Below are 21417 nucleotides of genomic sequence, written 5' to 3' on the forward strand. Positions count from 1 at the left end.
ATTATCCGCTTTTATGCGATGCCGGTTTTGCTTGCCGCTAGCACTTCAGTGGCATTTCTGTGTATATCTTAAACTAGGAGGGTCAATTTAATTCAGAAAATAAGTCCATCGAAGCCGACAAAGGAGCCGCTCCGCCCCAGTCCTGTCACGCATTTCGATGCGCACAACGATACATAGACACCATTTTACACAATTTATATTTTTCTGTAACATTTATATTATCAGAAAAAATGTGTTTATAATATAAACAAAAATATTGGAAGTGGATTTATCAAATCCTGGCCCATCTCCCCGCCATCCCGGTGATCCCGCTACTCTCATTCTCCATGTGAACCGCCTCCCTCTCTGCCGCTCCCGCTATAAATACTCTTTCTCGGCTCTCCCCGCCATCTCTTCCTCGGAGCCGAGGAGGATGGATGCGAAACCCTAGAATTTCTCGCAAGGTTGCTCTTCTTGATGGGCTCCCTTTGGTGGCGTTTGATGCGCTGAGGTGCCTCCGATGGAGATCGCCGCCGCCGGATGGCTCGCCGTCTTCTTCTTCCTCCTTGTCGTGGCCTGCCCTCCGGCGGTGGTCGCCGAGGGTTCTCCAGCTCTCGTCGGAGGAGAGGAGGTCCCCAGGAAGTTTGTACTAGGTTGGTTGGGTTTGATCTCTTCTCTTAATCCGTTTTGCTTAAAGCTTGCTTCCTGATTAGATATTTTGTCGAGATTGGGAAGTTGGAATTCGACCGAATCGATCGGAAGTCTTCCCAGTTGAGAACGCGCCCGGGGGGGGCGGGGGGTGGGGGAAGGGGGGGCGCGCGGTTGGGGGGTGCTGGTGGTGATGCTCCTCTATCGAGGATTTACACTACTGGAGCAGTTCTTTTTCAGAAATTTTTGAGGAATTTGGTGATTTAAGGAGTTCCGATGTGATGTTCTTTTCTGTATTTGTTAAGAGGAGCTTTATTTTCTTTCTTAGTCGGTCTTGGTATTTAGTCATGCGGTTCCTTATTTGAAGTTCTTGTCTTGTTTGTTTGAAGGGGGAGAGAATTTGGCCCCATGGGCCAACGGACTCCTGAGATTTTCTCCAGCGGCATCAGCTCCTTCTGCTTTGGCTCCTGATGCAAAATTCCCACTGGTTTTGGCAGAGAAGAGGACGAGGAGGCCGGATGTACTGGACAAGTTCAGGCTGTATCGAGGGGGTTGGGACATTACCAACAAGCACTATTGGGCAGTAAGTAATCCGAATTCTTTCTTTTGATTCCTTTCTGATATGGTCTATTTAATTACGAGAGAGAGAGAGAGAGAGAGCTGCACTTCTTATGAGGACTTAAAATAGATTCTGGGTTGTGAGCTACTAACGTCACTGGATTTTATGTTGATGTTGTTAGTGGATGACATTAACTGGCCATGGACTGAACGAAAATAATAACATACATCGTTTATTCAAAACAAAAAAGTAGTAATCAGTCCATGTAAGTGGCACGGTACATTTCATGAATTGTCATGATAATTCATTTGAAACCACTCGGTTTAAACTATGTTGACCTTATTTCTTTTGTGCTTGATGTTGATTATGTGAACTGGAATTATGCCAAGTTGCTTGTGTGTAAGGTCTGTTTTTTTGTATTCAATAACTAGGTCATTAAAAATGTCATGTGCCTTATGATAATTTCCAAGCTAGAAGTTTTTTGATCGCCCATTACCAAAAAATCGTCAAGCATGGAAATTACATCAGAATCATCAAATATTGGACCATTTTCTTTTGTTCTTGACAACTAGATTGCATGAGCAACTGGGTTTTTAAAAAACATGTGCATCAGTCTTCCTCTGTTGATGAATGTTATAGCATGAAAGATGATACTTTGAACATATGGTGGGGAGGGAGGGGAGGGATAATATGAGATTTGATTTATTACACCTCTCACAGATATTACGAGAGAGGTTGAAAATGGTCGCATGTGCATGACTTAGTAGGAATAGAAAAGCAATCTATGCACAGAAAAGTAATTCCATGCGTCAGATCCATTGTCTCTTTAAAATTAGATAATTTGGTGAACAATGAAAAAATTGAAGGGAAGGAAAACTAATTGGATAATTGTTTAACTTTACAAGAGATGATAAAGCAATAATATCATTAATTTACCATTTAAAAAACTGCTATATTTATTTAGCTATGTATTAAGTTGAGAATTTCTTGAGATTGTGGAGTTGTTTGGGAGTCTTATTAGTAGATTGCTTTCTATTAGGTTGCAATCTCTCTCTCTCTCTCTCTCTCACACACACACACACACTTACTCACATACACACATTTAAGGGATATGGTTTTTATATTTGATTTTTTTTTTTTTATTGGATATAGTTGAGGCCATTTTGTCCATGTTTAGCTTATGTTCAACATAAACTGGGGCTAAGTTCGAGTATATGTTTAGATGATCCTTGATCTCATGAATAAGAATTAGAGATGGGTTTCTGACAGCTTTTAAAAAATTGTATAAAATATTAAGTTTTTGTATATATGTGAGGATCCGTGTGGGCGTGTATTTAGTCCCATATTAATTATTCACTGAGAAGATCTTGGATACTTATACAACGTTGAGGAATCCAAATAATACCTTCTGATTAGCTTTTTTGGGTGAGGTTCTGAGCTCTTACAAATGGTATTGGAGCGGATCCGGCCTATATAACTCATGTGGACTAAAAGATATTACAACATAAGTACATTGGGCTGATCACGGGCCGTTCGTGGTGTTTATAAATGGATATATGAAATTGACCTTTAGTATAGTGAGGATGTTAGGGCTTGAACTGGGGGAGTAGGTGAGGATCTGTGCGGACGAATATTTAGTCCCATATCGGTTATTTATTGAAAAAATCTTAGATACTTATACAGGACAAAGAAATCCAAATAAGACCTTTCAATTAGCCTTTTTGAATGAGGTCATGGGTTGTTACAATATATATGTGCATTTATAAGATATTTGGTATATGTGTGTCGTATTTCTATATATGCTTGTGCAATGCATCGGTGCCTGACATCTATTCATGCTTAAGCATAAGCTCTTCAATATGTGTTTGTGTATATATGATTGCATATACATACATTTGCTTTTAGCATATTACATATGATAACATGTATTGATCTCATGCTCCCATGTAGTCATTATGCATTGTCCAAATTTTTCTTGTTATAGACATATAGCTGAAACCATGCATATAATCAGATCATATAGGATTTTGTGGAATAGATTAATGAATTGTCTAGAAATGTGACAATTTTCAATGGTAGATTATGGTTTATAAGCACTCATTTAATATGAAGTTTTGTTCAAGTATGTTTTTATTGGCCTGTTTAACAATAATCAATGGATTCAATTTAAAATTTGCATGCCCTGTTATGCATTCTAACATACCGGTACTATTTATAGCTTTCATTTTTGCATTCATTTGATGCATAGTAAAGTGACTTCCGAATTACATGTTTTTTGATTTATGTGTTACATGTTGAGGATCATTGGCATGATGTGAGAAATTATTTTAAAATGTCCATGGTTGATTTTGCACTGGTTTTACTGAGACCTTGATACTACTGAGTTTATTCCCCCGCCCCCCCCCCCTCCTCCCCCCCCCCCCCCCCGTCTCTCTCTCTCTCCTTCCTTCTTCTATGTGAATGTGTGTCTTGCGTGCATTTCACATGCTTATTCACAATTTAGATGTTAAGCAATCTGGATACTCTGAAGCTTGAATCATTGTTACAGAAATTTAATTTGAAGATGTATGCTATTCTTTTTGCTTACTTCTGATTGTTCTTGCAGTCTGTTGGATTTACAGGAGCTGCAGGATTCCTTCTTGCATTACTTTGGTTCATTTCCTTTGGGTTGGCTTTCGGTGCACATCACTGTTGTAGGTGGAGAATGGCCATTAAGGAGAGAGAAGCATTCCGCTCACAATGGATTTGCCTTCTATTGTTAACAGTCTTCACATGTGCAGCATCGTAATTCTCTGAACCCCTATAAACATCTACTTCTGTTCCAAAAGTTCTTCTCACATGTATCACATCATCGAATATTGTTACTGAGCATCCAAGGGCAGTGGAGCCCATATTAGCTAGAGATGTCATAAGGCGCTTGTCACATTGTTTTGCTCTTCATTCTTTGCTAATACTTTTGATGATCTATATGTGATTCTTATTGAACTTATATGCCATTTATGACTGTATATAATAATTGACTGAATCTTTAAATTGAAACAGTCTAAATTGGAAAAGGGGGAAAAATCTCTTACAAAATTGATTTTGAGGCTGTCTGTACTTCTTTTGTACCTGCCTTTTTCATCTATCTTGATGTGACTATTTGAAGAGTTACAATTTGGGCTGTCTAGGTCCATGCAGTCACTAAGCCAACTTGGCTGCTGGCCCTGCCATACTTGAGCAAGCTCATTTTCACTTTGTTGTAAACTGGACTTCCACGAGGCTCCCACCACTATGGGGTATAGGGACGGTCAAATGTACATAGTCTTACACCTATGTTTTCATGTTTTAAACTTGGGACACCCATGTCACAATGGAATAACCCTACCATTGTGCCAAGGCCCACCCTCTAAACTGGCAATGTTTTCTTATAATTGATCTGAATTAAGAATACTTTTAGAGCTAGAGAGCCAACTAAGAAAAAATTCTTATTATGTGTGGGAGAATCACTTTCACTGCTTTTTCTGTTGAAAATTGATAATTAGGTTAATACACTTTCCTGGATCACAATGACCAAATTTGCGGTTTCCAGAGTGGGCGGTGACCGTGATTGGTGGTTAAGGAAAGGGAGTTATTGCTAGCATATATTTTCAAAACATCAACATGTTTGACATTATCAACTTGCTGTTTACAAGAGCTCAAAATTTACTATATTTCTGCTCAGCGCACATTGTGTGTTAGTTAACCGATCTTCACCCATAAAAGCAGTGATGATTAACCACCAATAAAGGCTCTGTTCTGCATATACGATTAATTATAAAGTGTAAGAAAGTTGTGCTTAGTTTGTTTAATTACAAAATCTTGAAATGCCATTTTGACAGGTCAACCTTACCTACAGAACCTAATATCAGATCCAATGCTTAATTTAGCATTAGAAGAGTCCAGAACATATTAGTGAGGTTGTAAGAGCATGAAATAGCTAAACAAAAAAGTTATGATAAGAGGTGGACGATATGGTATATGGAGTCCTATACGAGCCATGCATTTTAGCATTTTTGTGAAATCTTAATTTTTCTATTTCATATTAACTTTGTATGATATAGATATTGCATGCTCAGATCATAAATGGTTGAAGCCAATTTCTATGATCTTCTAACATAGTTTGTGCTTGAATTTTTTTGTGTTTAATTCCACCAGGACTGGATGCATTCTTCTCTCAGTGGGACAGGATGAATTCCTTGGTGAAGGACTGGATACTTTAGGCTTTGTTGTGAATCAATCAGATTTCACTGTCCAGGTCCTCAAGAATGTCACAGATTTTCTATCACTTGCCAAGATAGTTAATGTGGACCAGATCTACCTGCCATCAGATGTCCAGCTAAAAATAGACAAGTTGATTGTAGATCTAAATGATGCAGCTAGTATGCTATCTGAGAAAACAACTGAAAATTCTAGCAAAATAAGACAAGTTTTTAATGACATGTATATGATTCTATAATTTCTGCTGGTTTCGTGATCCATCTTGCTTTTGTAACATGCTAAAATTTCATATCTGCCTTCTTTTTCTCTTGTGCCAGGAGGAGTACATTAATTGTGCTAGCAGTGGGGATGCTATTTTTGGCCATACTTGGTTTTTGTAAGTACTCTAATATTCCTTTGAAGTGATCACATATTTTCTTATATCTAGTATTTCAATTTCATTGCATCTCTGTATGCTTGTGTAACTTAGAATTTTGATTTGGTGCTTCTCTGTCATAATGTATATATTGGCTTGTTTTTGTTGCAGTGCTTTCAATTCTTGGGTGCAAAAATGCAATCTGCATGTAAGTTCTGGCCTCCGTTTTACATATCTCTGCATGTTGATGCATTTTCCATGACCTAGCCTTTATTTTGCCTCTTTCCTTTGTGGTGTTGTTTCAGATTTATTGTGAGTGGCTGGCTTCTTGTAGCAGTTGCCTTCATTCTCTGTGGAATTTTTGTCATCATCGACAAGTAAGAACTAAACAAAGGGAATTCACATATTTTTCATTTTCAAAAATTTAATATTAGCCTGAGAATAATGCTCATGAGTTGTGGGTGTGATAGAGCATTATATAATTTTATACGCATAAACTGAAATGCTGTTTGCATTGTAGCTTTTTAATAATTGATTTTCAAACTATTGTTTTTGGTGTGCACATGAGTTTGCTTGCATACTTCACCAACTATTTCACATCTAATTCTCTCATGGAACCAAGGCTCATTTATTATCCCATTATAGGGAGAGGGGGGGGGGGAGGTGATGATAGCTGAGGCTTTCTAATCATATTCTTCATTCCTTGAGGCACCATGGTTAATTTGCAGCAACCCACATTGGATGATGGCCTGCATTCATGTACATGCTTGGACATTGAGTGGCATATGTAACATCAAATCATCTTATTGAGTTGCACATGTAACAACAATCCTCTTATTCCGAAATTTTGACATATGGCACAGGGAAACCTCTATGGTTTAATTTAAAATCTGATAAATCTACAGTCAATGTGCTTCTCTGCTTGCTAACCTCGTGTTTGGAACAAAGGGGGGAGAAGTCAATAATATGAACAATATCAATATTTTTTTACCTATAATAATGCTTATAATGTGCATGTGGCAAGTTGTGTGTGCACGCATGCATGCGCCTCATTGGCAAGTATTGGCCACATTTTTTAAAGGGTCAACTTTTGCTCATGAAGGAGGAAGTGTAGAAATGTGGAGAGATACTACAAATATCAATTAGTCAAGTATTGTATGCACAAGGCGTCACAATAAAAAACATGATGCTTGGCCAAAGGGCGATACTAGCATCACCCCTAGTGAGTCCTGTTGATAGCATTGATATGTCTCTCCTTGTGCAAATGTGGATGAAAACTTTGTTAGATGCTTGATATGTGTTCCTTAATTACTTTGAGATGATATACATGCACTTTAAGAGGAATTACCACGTTGTTTGTCTCAGTGCTGTCGGGGACACCTGTACTGCAATGGATGATTGGGTTCACAATCCACAGGCAGAGACAGCTCTAAGCAACATCCTCCCATGCGTTAATGAGCAGACGACAAATCTGACGCTTCATCAGAGTAAAGAAGTCATCCTCCAGATTGTAAATATTGTCAACAAAGCAATATCATCTATTGCAAACTCAGATCATGCATCTCGGGATAATGGCTATTTCTACAACCAGTCTGGTCCTCTTATGCCATATCTTTGTTCCCCTTATGACACTCTGCTACATGACAGACAATGTGAACCTGAAGAGGTGTCATTTGTGAATGCTTCAATGGTGCGTATAGAACCTGTCTTGTTAGGATGCTTTTGCATTTAATCATTATATTGAAAATGAGTAAAGAAAACAACCACCATTAAAATCTGTGCCGAAAGTAGTTCTTATGTCCTTTCAGTCAGCATTTCATGGATGCCATTCCCTCTGCCAATTCACTTGGATATCATCATGTTGTCTTTTTTCCCTTTTTTACACTTTTCTTCACCAGTTTGACATTAACATGCATAATTATTGCTGGATCCTCTAACCGAACTTGCTGTGTTTTTACAATTTCAGGTTTGGCAGAACTACATATGTGCTGTCTCAGATTCAGGTAAATGCATCAGTCCTGGCAGGGTTACAGCAAAGATATACAATGAGTTGGTGGCAGCTGTAAATGTGAGCTATGCCCTTGATCACTACACCCCGTTTTTGCTCAGCCTTCAAGACTGCAAGTTTGTGCGTGAAACCTTCAACTCCATTACCACCCTTTACTGCCCCCGTCTGAAGCTTGACCTCCGGCTGGTTAATGCTGGACTGGCCCTGATCTGTGCTGGGATCATGCTTTGCCTCATTTTGTGGATTTTCTATGCAAACCGCCCCCAAAGGGAGGAGGTGTTTGCAAAGCCATCTGAAGTGAGGATTGCTGCGGGTAGTGACATTCCTAGGCAAAGCAAAGATGCACCTATATAGTTTCTGCATACGCATTCCCTATCAATGTAAGGCCCAATACTTAGTCTTAGTGGCTTAGCAGAAAAATCCAGGTGGCGAAAAGCACCATTTGGGGTGATATGCAGGGCCTATGAATGTGCTTTAGTTAAATCTGTAGGAACTCTGGCCTTGGGGCTCGTTATGATGGTTTGAGAGCAATGAGCAATGGGCAATTTGATCTATGGCTTATTTCTTGATGATTTGGTGGGAGTCCCAGATTGATCCAGCTGCTGTTTTGCTGGCACTGGATAATCTCCCTGGGTGGAAGGGCAATGTTGATTGTATGCTGTGATTTCTGTTGTAAATATGCAGGACAGATTCATGATATGGACTCTTTGCTTGTGGTGAACTTAGGGCATTTTTGGTTGGAGGCAGTTGAACTCAGGAATGGAAATGAGTGACTCATTTCAGCTATTTGATCGAAGGAGAGTTTCATTCCTATTTTGATTTCAGGGGGAATGGAATGATCTAATCTCCAAAATCCAATGCCTATTCTTTTCTAGAATTTAAATTTTGATTTTGATATTCTGGTCATGAATAAAATGTGTTGAGAGAGGTGACCATTAAAATTTTCATTTCAATCCATTCTATTTCTGGTTGCGAATCGAATATGCTTTTAATGTTTCTAAGGTACATGTTGTCATTGCTTGTGGTTGATGTAATTGGAGAACTAGATGATGAGCACATGTAAGGAGTTATTTTTGATCTCATGGCTGTGACATGGCTTACATGGTGGCCTTGCCTGTGGCACCATCAAAAACTACTCTAAGGCAAGCATGCTAATGGGATTTCTCATTGGTGATTAGGGAGCAGGTGCTTCAGCTTGGGACCGTGCATCTGAAAAACGCCAGGCACTTACAAACTGAGATTTCGATTGGTTGTGAACATACAGAAGCTATAACCAAGGAAACCGCCCTGTCTGTGTTTGGATCTCATCTTGGGCTGAGAGCTAGTGGAAATGTCATGAGCCACCTTATGATGATCAAATTACCGACCTGCAATGCTATTTGTGGATGAACTTTTGGTGGGCTTTAGAGTGGTGGTCTCCTAACTCAAGTATGTGGCCTTAGGCAATGTTATGAGCATTAAATTTGGGAAACTGAGCTCGGTAATCAAAACTTGACGATGATGCAGGCAAGCTTACCAACTCTCCATTCTTCCACGGCACAATACCTCTGTGGTGGGCCTTCTACACTCGAAGACGCTTCATCACGAGGTTGATACTTATTCCCTAAAATCTTTGATACTTTGGTGGTCATCATTGATGACTTGATGCTACGCTTGCCCACCTGCAGCACTGTCAGTTTAAAATCCTGTAAGATCCCATGTGTGAACCTTCGAGCTTGTTTGATGTGGCTTCTGTTTTTCTAGGGCTTGGGTCCTTTGCTCGACATCCTTGGTGCATCCATCTGGAAGAGCCATATAATTTCAAATATTAAAATATGATGAATGGTAAAAAAAAAAATGTCCAAGAGTACTTACTGCTTTCATTATGTGAAGGCCATTATAACTGCAAAACAAGTGTCACGATCTAATATCTCCACTCGGAAAGGCAACCCAGTGGCTGGGCATCCAAACAAGCAATTGCTCAGACTTCGCCCTGGAACCACGAGTTTAGATTAGCAGGATTAGCGCAGTTGAAGGTACGGGGTTGAATTCAGGCCATATAATGCGATGGCCTTTGCGTGTCATCGTGGGATTACTCCTGGCCACAGACGATGTCATCTGCATAATGCCTCCTGAACTCTGCGGAATTAAGAAAAAGCGATTGGTTAGCCAGCCATGCCGCCTTTATGGAGATGTCTATGCAACCTGGAATGATGTCCCAATAACAGGACAGGAAGCCTGTTTGAGGCGCAGATTTTGAGTGGGGTTTCAAAGAGAGATGGTCCCCTCACTCAGTTTGGGCTACGTCATGATCGTTGAATTTGGAAGTGGGATTCATTATTTCACCTTGTTGATGGAGCCGGACATCATTGTGCATTCCATCCCATCCACCCCTACCCAACCCTAGACGCCACCAAACCTCTTTGATGGGACTTCCCTCAAAGATTTACGATCGTGAGGCTGATTTTTGTATTCTTGCACCTGGATCTTACGAGTGGTTGAGCGAGTTTTGAGTGGTTCAACAAACTGATATAAGACTGCTCCTTTTGGAGAGAACAGAGCATCTAAACCTCTTGAGTTCAGAATCCATAATAGGACTTTAAATTAAAGTTCTACATCATTGATCATGATCTGTACGATAAAAAATGATTAGAAATAAAAAAAAAACATTCACATATTCTGATGATCTTTAATCCATATATCAAGTGAGTGCAAAAATAAGTAAGTGATTAAAATAATGTGAGACCATATTTGGTGTAGTCTAAGTATTAAGATCTATTGATTTCTAATCTATATATTATAGCATATTTAGATTATGATCAATAAAATGGATTCTTAATTTAAATATTTTATCATATGTTTTAGCTCACTAGTACAACAACAATCATCCATTTTTATATCTATAGACCATTAAAATATATGATATTTGATTTGTGGATGGTTTTAGTAGTGCAAACGTAATCAGTGGTGTGGATTTTAGATTTACATATTTCATCATTAATTTTAGATTAAAGAAAAAGTATTCATCCTTTCCTCTCAAAACGAGCGTAGTCCATCCCCACATATTTACTATTTTGGCAAAGACAATTTTTGTTTTTGTCGAATGAGTTTTGATTGCATCTTAGGAGAGAGAGATTTGATGCCGACATGATTTCAAGCCAAGCATTCCTAAGTAAAATTGTTCAAGCTTGGTATATTTCTTGGAAAATGACCTCAGCAAGCATTCACTGAGCCAAATTCAGGCTTCAACTTATTTTTGCAAGTCCCAATAAGTCAAATCATAGAATGGAGCTAGACATTGCCTTTTTTTTTATAAATGTATTCTAGTTAAAAAAGCTCAACCAGCTCGTTATCCGGCCAAACCTGAGCTACAGCTTGGTTTATTTTCAGCCCTAACTAGCTAGCAGCAAATAGGTGACAGATACTGGCCGGAAATTAATTTAATCAATAAAATGCTGCTTTGGTAGCGGTAGGAACTTTCCATGGTTTTCATCTCAATTGAACTATTAGTTTGAATCATGCTACAATATTAAAAATACCAGTTCTTATGACTCATGGTTGAAGATAGCTTTTGCTTGGCGCTAGAGTAGCACAGTGCCTGCTGGACCTTCAAGATGACCTATATCAGTCTAGTTAAGACAGCCTAATGGTTAAAAATAGTAGGCAGATCAAGTATGATAACATCAAGTCAGAAACCATACAAGGGATCTCCATTCTCAAAGTAAGCAAACAGATATGCTTCATGATATTTTATGAAGGAACTGGTGACACGTGTGCAGTTTCTACATTGATTGAATATTTCCCCTTTTTTCAACTGACTGCAACCCAACCTCACCTAGATTGAATCTTTTCTTCTATTTACTTTATTTCGGCTCTGGGTTCTTGTTGCTTATTTCACTTCCCCCCTACCAGCTCCTCCATCTTTAATCATCCAAGAAAGTACTGGTCTTTGTTCTTTGGAGGGTAAATATCCTTCGAAGTCCTCGGCTATGTTGGAGTAGGATTTGCTTAATTGCTTCAATATCTACCAGCCGTTATTCTCTCTAGACTTCTCTCCCCAAAGTGTCTCCACCCCACATGTGTCTACATAATCCAAATCTAACACTTCTCTAAGAAGATCATGTAGAATTAGTTTGTTTCATACAAAAGCATAAAGAAACAAAAAAGAAAAAAAAATTAATCTTCTCTCTGCGTGACATATATTAGTGGTCAAGTGTGCCGAAAGCAATCAAGGCATTTTCATGTACGCATTTTTTATATTCTTTGGGTCGGCTAAGTGCATGTTAGTTAATATTTTTTTTTTCATATATATATTATAGGATTTCATTAGAGAAACATCCATGCTGACATAGGTTATTGACGCGTAGGAGCAACATTACCTATATACAATACTATTAGTTACTCGGACAAACTATGCATGTTGGAAGATTTTAGTTGATTTACTTCGATTTGATATTGCAACCCAAGTTTGTCTGGTATCAATATTATCTCATCTCTGCTAATAACAAAGGGAGGAAGCTTGATTCAAACCAGTGCATAGCAGAAAGCATCACGATGGATGCATGGCTTTTTGGTTTGCTCTGTTGCAGCTCCGTTACAGGTGATTATATAAACACAAATTTAGGGATATGGATAGACTCTTCAAAGTGATCAAATTCCCCAACCAAACCTAGAATTGTGATTTCATCCATTGACACTATGAATTTATGTTGAGATCCGGAACGTCAATTAATTTTTTTTTTAGTCTCTAAAGGTCTGTTTTAAATTATTGTCTAGGCTTTTCCAAGCAAAACAAACAATATTGTTCCTTTTTTTTTTTTTCCTCTTACTTTTCATTAGTGCCCTTCATTCTTCCATCTGAGCCCAAATTCCTTGTTCTGTAGAAATCCTTCTTAGTCTTCTAATTTGAATGCCAATGGCTGGCTTCTTATGCATACACAAGAAATTAAGAGATCCAACTATCAAAGCTAAACCACTGCTATTAGTTCATTAATCAGTGTCCATTGAAAATTAACTAGTCAATCAGATCATCCAATTATCGATAATTAAATATATTAACCTCAAGTTTTTTCTAGACTGATTCAATCTTTTTGATGTGCGATATGAAAACTTTGCTAAAAGGATGGGTTCGATTTGTATCTTTCGAATGATTGATCTTTCTTCGCAACGTCAACCATTGGACCATATGTTGTATAATTCTCAAAGCACTCCAAAATCTTTCTTTAGTCCGTCTGTATATATTTCAAAGTGGCTGCTGTGCGGTCCAATGATTGATATCATGAAAGAAAATGAATCATTATTTCACACGAAAGATATGGCCCTGAGAGGGTCCTCTTTTTTTGCTTCCGGCAACATTTGTCCTTAGCCCCCGGTGCAAGAAGAGAGAGCGACCCTTCTTAGATGGACCAGGCGGACGAGACACACATCCAAGGCTCCCACCTCCTTCCCTTTCCCGAAAGATGATAACATTTATCAAAGTAACTGGCCGGTTAGCTCCATGCAATCCTATCCAACAAGTCTTGGTTCAGCTACAGTGAGATGTGATCCCCTTCCTGCACATCAATGCAACCTCACGAGCAAGTCCACCGTCTAGGGTGGGCCCACGAGTGGCTGACACTGACTGGGCCTGGAATGGTTTGTGGATTGGGAAGGTGGCAGGTGGTTCACCCACGCAATTTGACACCATCCAAGAGATCGCATGGTGGGCCATGGTCATCAAAGCCCTCCCCCACCATTTAGGGATTGGGAGGGTGATTACATCATTTGCAGAGGGAGGTTTGCCAACCAAACCAACCACAGCGTTATTCAAATGGTAATCTCATTTTCTCACTTGTGTCAGCTTCATTGACCAATCCAATTTCCTAACGAGCATTTGATTTTAACAATGGCAGGAGATTAAAAATCCAACAAGGTGGCTGCAGAAAGAAATAAAAATTAGTAAATGGTGATCTCAGCTATAATTTTATAATGAACCGTAATAATTATCTGTTTTGATAAACTAATGTCACATGTCTTCTCTTCCTTGTGCAATGGACTCGTATCATTCACGTCAGAAATGGGTGCTCTATGTTGATCCTTATATAATAAGTAACCAATAATTAAACAAAAAAAAAAATAATGTCTAATGAGTTCGGAACAAGATTTATCAATGATTTGTGAATACATTTAGGAGAGGGGGTAAAGGGGAGTAACCAAGAGACTGAAGTAATGAGAGAACAGGAGCCTACTAAAATATAATTTCTATATTGAAAAGTAGATGAAAATATTCAACATCAGAGAATTATTAAAATACATAAACCGAGTAATAATATTTTAATAGAAGAGCAAAGCAACATTTGCACGTGTACTGATTGATATCATTTATAGAAGTCAGGTGAAATAATCTCAAACCACTCTAATTATGCTGGACCCACCGGCAATAATGAAGATTTGTTGTTCCTTCTACAAGCATGTGGATTGACACTTGAAAGCGAGGCACAACTACGCAAGGAAATCCTCTAGGATCATAATTTTGTAGCCCATTTTCATGATTAAAATACCCTTCAATATAATTTGGTACAAGCTATGTACCTTTGCAAGCAATCAAGTTCATGAAGCTAGCCATCTCAAATTAAAATGATTTATGATTTGACTTGGAACATTCAACAAAATGGAGTTGGACCGTGCTTCCCAATCTTAGAAAAAGCATGTTGCTTAGGCAAAATCATCTGACTCGATCCTTTATCTAGTCATTCTAATCTTTAGTTGTCGTAGGAAAAATATATTTTTGCAGAGCGCCACCATTGGTGCAGTAGGATTGTCTAACTTGTCCATCTAGTATATCATGGAAAAAGTTAATTACCCTGATATGCCCAATATATCTATAGCCTATATCTTATATGGTTCTGAGAAACTCAAGATGTCCAAGGCTAAACAAATTAAGAAATAACCTCATATTGGATTGCGGGACGCGTTATTTTACATGCCATTCGTTTTTGCTCAAAATCCCAATAAACATCTTAAAGTGAAAGAACTTGAGTGGGGAGAGGTAAAATGAAGGATAAAACATGTGAGCCGAGGGTGCAGGTAGTGTAAATGAATCTGTGGAGAAAAGTAGAACAAATATTAGCATTAGAATCAATAAATATAAAAAGGAAAGCAAGAATAATAGGATTTAAAAAAAAAAAAAAAAATGGCAACATGCACGAGAGGATGGTACTTCGTGGGGGGGTGGTATACCGTATCAATTTTTTATATAAGAACTGTATCTATACTTACTATTTTCAGTGGAAACTGGAAAGGGTTGCACTAGCCGACCACCAGTTATATTAACGTCTCGACATAAAATCTGAGCTCTCGGATATGTCTCATATAAGAAAAGGGGACCTTGGCTTTGAGTTCTTAGTAATGACCCGAGCCCGCACTCCATCTCTTGCTTCTTTCTTAAACCCCTTTCTTCTTTCCACCCCAATTCCCTCCTTCCTCTCCTCCTCTCTCCTCTCCCTCTCCCCCTTCCTTCCTTCGCTCTAAGATATCCGAATCCAACTTTGTAAGTCTTCTTTTCTCTTCCTTGTTTTCTTTGGCCGGTCTCTATAGGAGAAAAGGAAAGAGCTTTGGAACCCGTAGAAAAGCTGCCGCCTTTTTAACGCGCGCTTTATCTTCTCTTCTGGTGGGTACTCCTTTCTTTCATGGCCGTTTGCTTGTTTCCTTCTCATGGGGTTCGTTCTTTTGAATCTATCTTTTTCCTATCAAATGGTTTTGGATATGTCTTCTTTGTTTCCATCTATAAAGGCGCCGCCTTTTTGGAAATTTGCAAAGTTGGTCGCCTTTTTGTTTGTTCTGGATGCTTAATTTCCTTCATTTTGTTGTTTGCAATCTTAGTTTGTGATCTTAAATTGCTTCTTAGTTTCGTTCATTAAAGATGTTATTGGATTTTCATCGGTTCGTTTTCTTCTGCCCAATTTTGCTTTCTTTTTTTAAGATTTTAGGGCTTCGTCTTTGATTTATATATATTTCTTATCTCTTCTTTGTGACGAAGATGGCTCCTTTTACCGGCCTTTCTCTTTGCTTCCTTCTCTTATAACTACCGTTATCTTCTCTTTGGGTGTTCATTTCTGTGATATTATTCTTGTTTTTATTCATTGTTTATATATTTATCTTCCATATCTCTGTTCTGATGGTTGACATTTGTATTCTTTTTATCTTCTTTTTTCTCCTTTGCAGTTAATCACTATTCTCTTCTTGTTAAGGTATCTTCTTTCTCTGTATCATTAGCTTCAATAACTATTTTTTCATAATTCACCAAACTTCAGTGCATGAAAACTTAATTATTGGGTTTTTCTTTTTTGCTATTAAGTTTCAGCTTTTAACTGAGTGTTCTTCCTCTGTGGTTGTGAAAGGATGGGGGACCATTTTGTGCTGTTGGTGGACCGCTTGCTCACTGAGTCTACGCTGGAAGCTGCCATTGCAAGCAGAAACCAGTCCACGGCCGGGTCTCCCGATTCAGCTTCGACGGTGGACCTGGAGACTGACCTTCTGCCAAAGAAGCGTGCCGGTGATGGGATATCCGCTGAGAAGTTGGTGCAGTGTCGAATTTGCCATGATGAGGATGAGGACTCCAACATGGAGATCCCCTGCTCCTGCGCTGGAAGCTTAAAGGTAAATGGGATCCAGCCTTAGATTTAAAATATGTTCTAGATTAGATTAGCTTTTGAGACTGGAATTTGTTGTTCGGGTTCAAGTTGTCTGTTATAAAGGCTTTGTATTCAGATTTGATCTTTGGACAGCAGCTTAATTATTGCTTTTATAGATGAATACAAAACAAATTAATGATAGACAATTCAGCTAATAGTGCAAACATGGAAAGAGAAGTCCTCTTATTGTTTGTTGAGGATGATCCATGTCCAGCATGTACAATTGAACCTTTTTTTGTCCCTGAATCAGCAAAATAGTTTTCATGATGCTATGCAATTTTTTATTCAGGCATGCATAAAGTGATTTTTTTTTTTTTTAGAGAATAAAACAACGGTAATATTTTGGATGCTATCACAATATCTTACTTAGCTTTAACTTTAAATGAAAACCTGTGCTAACAGTGAGAGGTATATGAATTTGGGGTTGGGGGCCAGGGGGTGTATTTGATAAAGTAGGTGAAAACTTGTTGAACTCAGTGATCTAGTTAACATTATCTATGAACAGAATGCAATGGAATTGGTATGAATGCTCAATTTAACAACATGTGAAAGGACTGAAAATAGTTTCAGTTAGATTTCACAAAGTGATATTTGTGTTCTTTCCAGGAGTTTCTACAGTTTAGTATTAGCCTTTAAATTAGTCTGAGTCTTAATACCATAGGGAGTTACTTGTCGTGTTTGCTGCAAAAGACATTTGAAGATTGCAACTTCTAAGGGGTGGGTTCTGTTAATCACTTTCCTTTCCTTCAGGTGATGGTCTTAGTGACGCCCACATGAATGATTTTTTGTTCACTAATTAATTTTTGTAAAATAAAAAGAATCTTAAAGGTTTAAAGCAACAAGAAAAGATCTTAAGAAATTAATAATGCAAAAAAAAAAAAAAAATTACAAATGTATATAGGCAGAATCCTTAAGGGAATAATTCATCATCTTTTGTTGTGCCAAATGGTTGCTATGTAACATATTAAAATTCCAGCTTATGAAGAATATCTTGGGAAACTTTGTGGTGTTGTCCTTAAAGAGTTGACCTCCAGTGCTCCACATGGCAGATCCAAATAGAAACTGTCGCATGTCCAAGGGTTTAACAAATTGGAAAGTTCGTATGTCTGATCATTAGTGTAGATAAAGTTGATAAAGCTTTCCTGTAATTCAGATAAATCAGGCCTTTTGCTGCTGCTCTTGGAATTTGACTGCTCTTTGCTATTTGCAGCTCCTTTTCAGCATCACTGCAAAAATTTATGCCCAATCATGTGTGTAGGTATTTTAATCTCCAAAAGTTAAAAGACTCATGTCTTACTTGTGATGCTTCTTTCTTTATTCACTAAGCTGCTTATGATGTTAATATGGTGTAGGTTCATGAAATATTCTGAAGCATTTGCTTTACATTGTTTAATTTTCATTAACAATCCTTTCGTCTTTCTGTTCTGGGGAAATAGAAGTTCACTTTCATAAGAGATTTATCTTATTGTAGTCATTATCTTTCCTTGTATCTTGCAGTATGCTCACCGCAGATGTGTTCAAAGGTGGTGTAATGAGAAGGGTGACATCACGTGTGAGATATGCCTACAGGTGACACTCATCTATCCTCATCTTTCTTCTTTTGTTTTAACAAAAAGTTATATTCTCTCTTCTTAATCTTTTTCTTCTTACATAGTTATAATGTATATTCTGCAACGTTACTCTTAGAATAGCACATTGACTGAAGCTTTTGTGTTACCGTGCGGATTCCAGCAATTCAAACCAGGTTACACTGCCCCTCCAAAGTTGTTTCTGTATGGGAGCATCCCAATGAACTTCAGGTATCTTTTGTGTCTTATAAGTACATGAAGGATGGGAAGAGGCGCAAAAAGAAAAAAAAAGTAACCATCATTAATATAATCTTATGATATTTATATCAGGGGAAATTGGGAGGTTTCTCAGCGCGATATCCACAATCATCGCTATATAACAATGACTCCATCAGATCGTGATATTGCAGGTCCTGACTACAGGGATTATTCTGCTTCAAACACAAGAAGCATTATGTACTGTCGCTTAATCACTTTAGTTGTAAGTCTTTCTCACTAAAACTATATAAATTTCCATTGTGGCATGCAGATCATATCTGAACATCTAATTCACAATTTTGAATCTTTCTTTCCAGTTCATGGTTCTTTTGATTCTTCGCCATACGCTTCCTATTATTATGAATGGAGCTGAGCAGAATTCTTTACCAGTGCTTGCAGTAAGTCTCACGGTAAACATTACATCCATTTCTTTAACACTTGCTTCTTAGACCAGCTTACAGAAATTCACTGGTTTAATTGATGATCTGACTCTGAATTAGTTATTGCTGTTGAGGACTGTTGGAATTATCCTACCTCTTTATATAATGTTGAGAGCAGTTACGACATTTCACCGCCGGCGCCAGCAACAGGTGTGTCTTGTTTCCTTTCCCTGGTGTCTGGACATTATTGGAAAACATTTATCTTTTCTTTTGGTCTTTCAGTTATCTGCATCTCTTCCTGAAATGGAAGCCTTTTATCTAGTATTTGTGAATATTCTAGGAGATAGATGAAGCTTCCACTTTAGCATCTGAAAGAGAGAATGGGCAACCGCAACCATTGCAACCTACGCATCCTCAACCACACATCATTCGTGTCTACTAGGGTGTGTTGAATGCAAATCAGTTGGCACCATAATATTTGCGATAAACAAAATGGAATTCGTGGAGCTAGCATTTTGAGAAAACTAAAGCTTCAGATGGATTATCATGAGCTAGAAACTACATAAAATAGCCATCATATTGATTCTGTATATAAATGTGTTGTAATAGTTTTGATGTTCCGAATGATGCCCTCTTGCTTCAGATACCTGAAGATGAAGTGTATATACATGATACATTTTCGATGAATTAAAAAAGGCAGAATTATTCATACCCATTCAAGTATTGGTAAAATGTATGCCAGCATTTTGAGATGAGGTAGTTTTCTTGCAACTAGTTCCTATTTTCTGAATGAAGATAAAATTGTAGGACAGAAAATTTAATATCATGGAAAAACTTTAATGTAGACTGAAAATTTAACACATGGGAAAAATTTTACGAACTGTATGCACTTTCAATTAATTAAAGAAGGCACAACCATTAAAACCCATTGGAGTGGTTTAAAAAGTCTGCCAGCACATTGATGCGGGGTAGCATACTGTGCAATAAGTTCCTCTTTTCTGAATTAAGTGAGATAAAGTTGAAAGAGAGAAGATTTAAGAGCTTAAGGAAACTTTAGGGAACAGAGCTAGGAGGCAAGGTTTGCCATAGGGGTCAGTACTGATGTGTACTAGTCATATTGTACCATATCGATACCGAATAGATACATGGTACAGAGGGCATACCGATACTCGATACACCGAACCGGGTACTGTATCGGACAATACTGATATTATAATAGAATGACATTGGTATGGGATATAGCACCGAGACAGTGAATCTTGCTGGGAGGTTCTTGACTTTAATAGAGGAGGTTCTTGATTTTAATAGAGAATATATTTTTGCTTTCTTAGATTGGAGCCATAATGAAGAGATAAAAAGAGGAGCTATCTTTGAAGTATCTAGACAAGAGGATTGGCTGGTAGATGTGGAAGAACTTGACATTTGCGAGAAGATATGTGGATCATGGTCCCATGCATTTTGCAATTTTGCAAATCTCCCTCGTATTCTGGCATCCACTTTTTGATACTATGATCCCTCTTTATAAAATGTATCTTTAATTGGTAACTTTATTTTTATCAGCATCAAATTCAATTCAACAATTTATAGTTCTTTCGTTTTTTTCTTTCCCAATCCTGTCTTAATTAGTAATGTAATGACTAGATTGAGTGTCATGTGTTACTATAAATATATATTATCATATCTGTATTCTTAGTTTGATACACCTCCACTCCTTGAATCCTTGGACAACTTTGCTTCTTCACTCACCCGGATACTCGGCACTCTAGAAGTGGATATTTTAAGCTCATTTTTCCCTACCAATATGGAACTTTTCTGAGCGTTTTATGGTTTTGGTCTGTCTCCCACGCAGATGGAGCAATCCCTGATACCTACTGCCACTAAATATTCTGTAGATGATTGAGTATGCTCTAATCCTTGCGGTTTATGCATCCAAGAAGGTACTTGATTGCTCATTCGTTAATTTTAGGCACTGATGTATGTGGACAGTGTAAGGCAGGGTTTGGATGCCGGATTGCTAGCCAGGGGTAGACATTTTTAACTCCAGATGATCCTCTCTAATCATTTATCCCTGGATTAATAGTATCTCCTATATGGTCGAAGCGTGAGGGTTGGTGAGCCATGTAAAAAAGTGAATAAGTAAGAGGGTGAAGAGAATTCTGCACGTTAAACTTATTTTCACCCATGGAGGTGAAACCACTTATCACTGCTTAACCATCCACTAATCTCCACTTAATTAGCATCCGAACACTACCTATTTGGATTGCATGCAGTTTCCATCCAAAGGTTTTCGTATGGAGTCTTAGGTTTTTTACAATTTTTTTTTTTAAAAAAAACCTATGGTGTACTAAATAAAGTTTTTATCTATTCCATCTGTTTAAAATGTTGTTTTCTGTGCATGCCGCCGATGCTGCTTTATGAAGAAGATGGTGATCCATCAAATGTACATCTGTTAGTTTCCTTAGCAAAGCTCACAGTATTTAAAGTCAGGTTAGCTGTTCCTTTCCATGAGAACTTAAATTTCAAGTATGCTAGGAAAACCATTTTATGGTACTCAAATATGTAAAATCTATAGCATGGCAACCTTTATCTTCTTTTGTGATATAAAACATAGAAAAAAATAATATTCTTTAAGTAAATAGAGGAATGAAAATAATATTAATGCGTAGTACCATAATTCAAGTGCCGTGAATGGGTACCATTCATTATCTTCCAAGCACTTGAACATTAGCTTAAATTATATCGTTTTAAACTATTTGTCTATGGATTTGATGT

General features: G+C 37.9%; 2 protein-coding genes and 1 long non-coding RNA gene across 11 annotated transcripts; 2 read left to right on the forward strand and 1 right to left on the reverse strand.

Moving 5' to 3' along the window:
* The first annotated feature begins 299 nt into the window (after positions 1-299).
* Positions 300-8646, forward strand: LOC105046836 (uncharacterized). Of its 2 annotated transcripts, XM_010925574.3 has the most exons (9): positions 301-632; positions 1017-1210; positions 3792-3970; positions 5363-5647; positions 5743-5801; positions 5952-5988; positions 6086-6157; positions 7146-7470; positions 7747-8646. In XM_010925574.3, the coding sequence occupies exons 1-9, from the start codon at positions 500-502 to the stop codon at positions 8140-8142; spliced, it is 1680 nt and encodes a 559-aa protein (XP_010923876.1). In that variant the 5' UTR covers positions 301-499; the 3' UTR covers positions 8143-8646. The 2 variants fall into 2 exon arrangements, with proteins under 2 accessions (XP_010923884.1, XP_010923876.1); XM_010925582.3 differs by lacking the exon at positions 5363-5647 and having other exon boundaries at positions 300-632.
* A 6023-nt stretch (positions 8647-14669) lies between these two features.
* On the reverse strand, positions 14670-15161 carry LOC140855780 (uncharacterized). The gene is made up of 2 exons (XR_012139022.1): positions 15025-15161; positions 14670-14847 (listed from the first exon to the last, which is right to left on the reverse strand). It is a non-coding gene; the product is annotated as an uncharacterized lncRNA (long non-coding RNA).
* LOC105046849 (uncharacterized) lies at positions 15153-20209 on the forward strand. Of its 8 annotated transcripts, none has more exons than XM_073252562.1 (9): positions 15153-15415; positions 15970-15995; positions 16146-16404; positions 17937-18008; positions 18171-18238; positions 18338-18488; positions 18583-18663; positions 18766-18855; positions 19977-20015. In XM_073252562.1, exons 3-9 carry the CDS (start codon positions 16147-16149, stop codon positions 19998-20000), a joined length of 744 nt encoding a protein of 247 aa, XP_073108663.1. In that variant the 5' UTR covers positions 15153-15415; positions 15970-15995; position 16146; the 3' UTR covers positions 20001-20015. The 8 variants fall into 8 exon arrangements, with proteins under 8 accessions (XP_073108663.1, XP_073108662.1, XP_029121819.1 ...); XM_073252561.1 differs by having other exon boundaries at positions 15154-15415; positions 18583-18675; positions 19977-20209; XM_029265986.2 differs by lacking the exon at positions 19977-20015 and adding an exon at positions 18968-19360 and having other exon boundaries at positions 15154-15415; positions 18583-18675.
* Positions 20210-21417: the final 1208 nt, after the last annotated feature.

This window comes from Elaeis guineensis, chromosome 2 (genome assembly GCF_000442705.2).
Source record: "Elaeis guineensis isolate ETL-2024a chromosome 2, EG11, whole genome shotgun sequence".
Lineage (NCBI taxonomy): Eukaryota > Viridiplantae > Streptophyta > Magnoliopsida > Arecales > Arecaceae > Elaeis > Elaeis guineensis.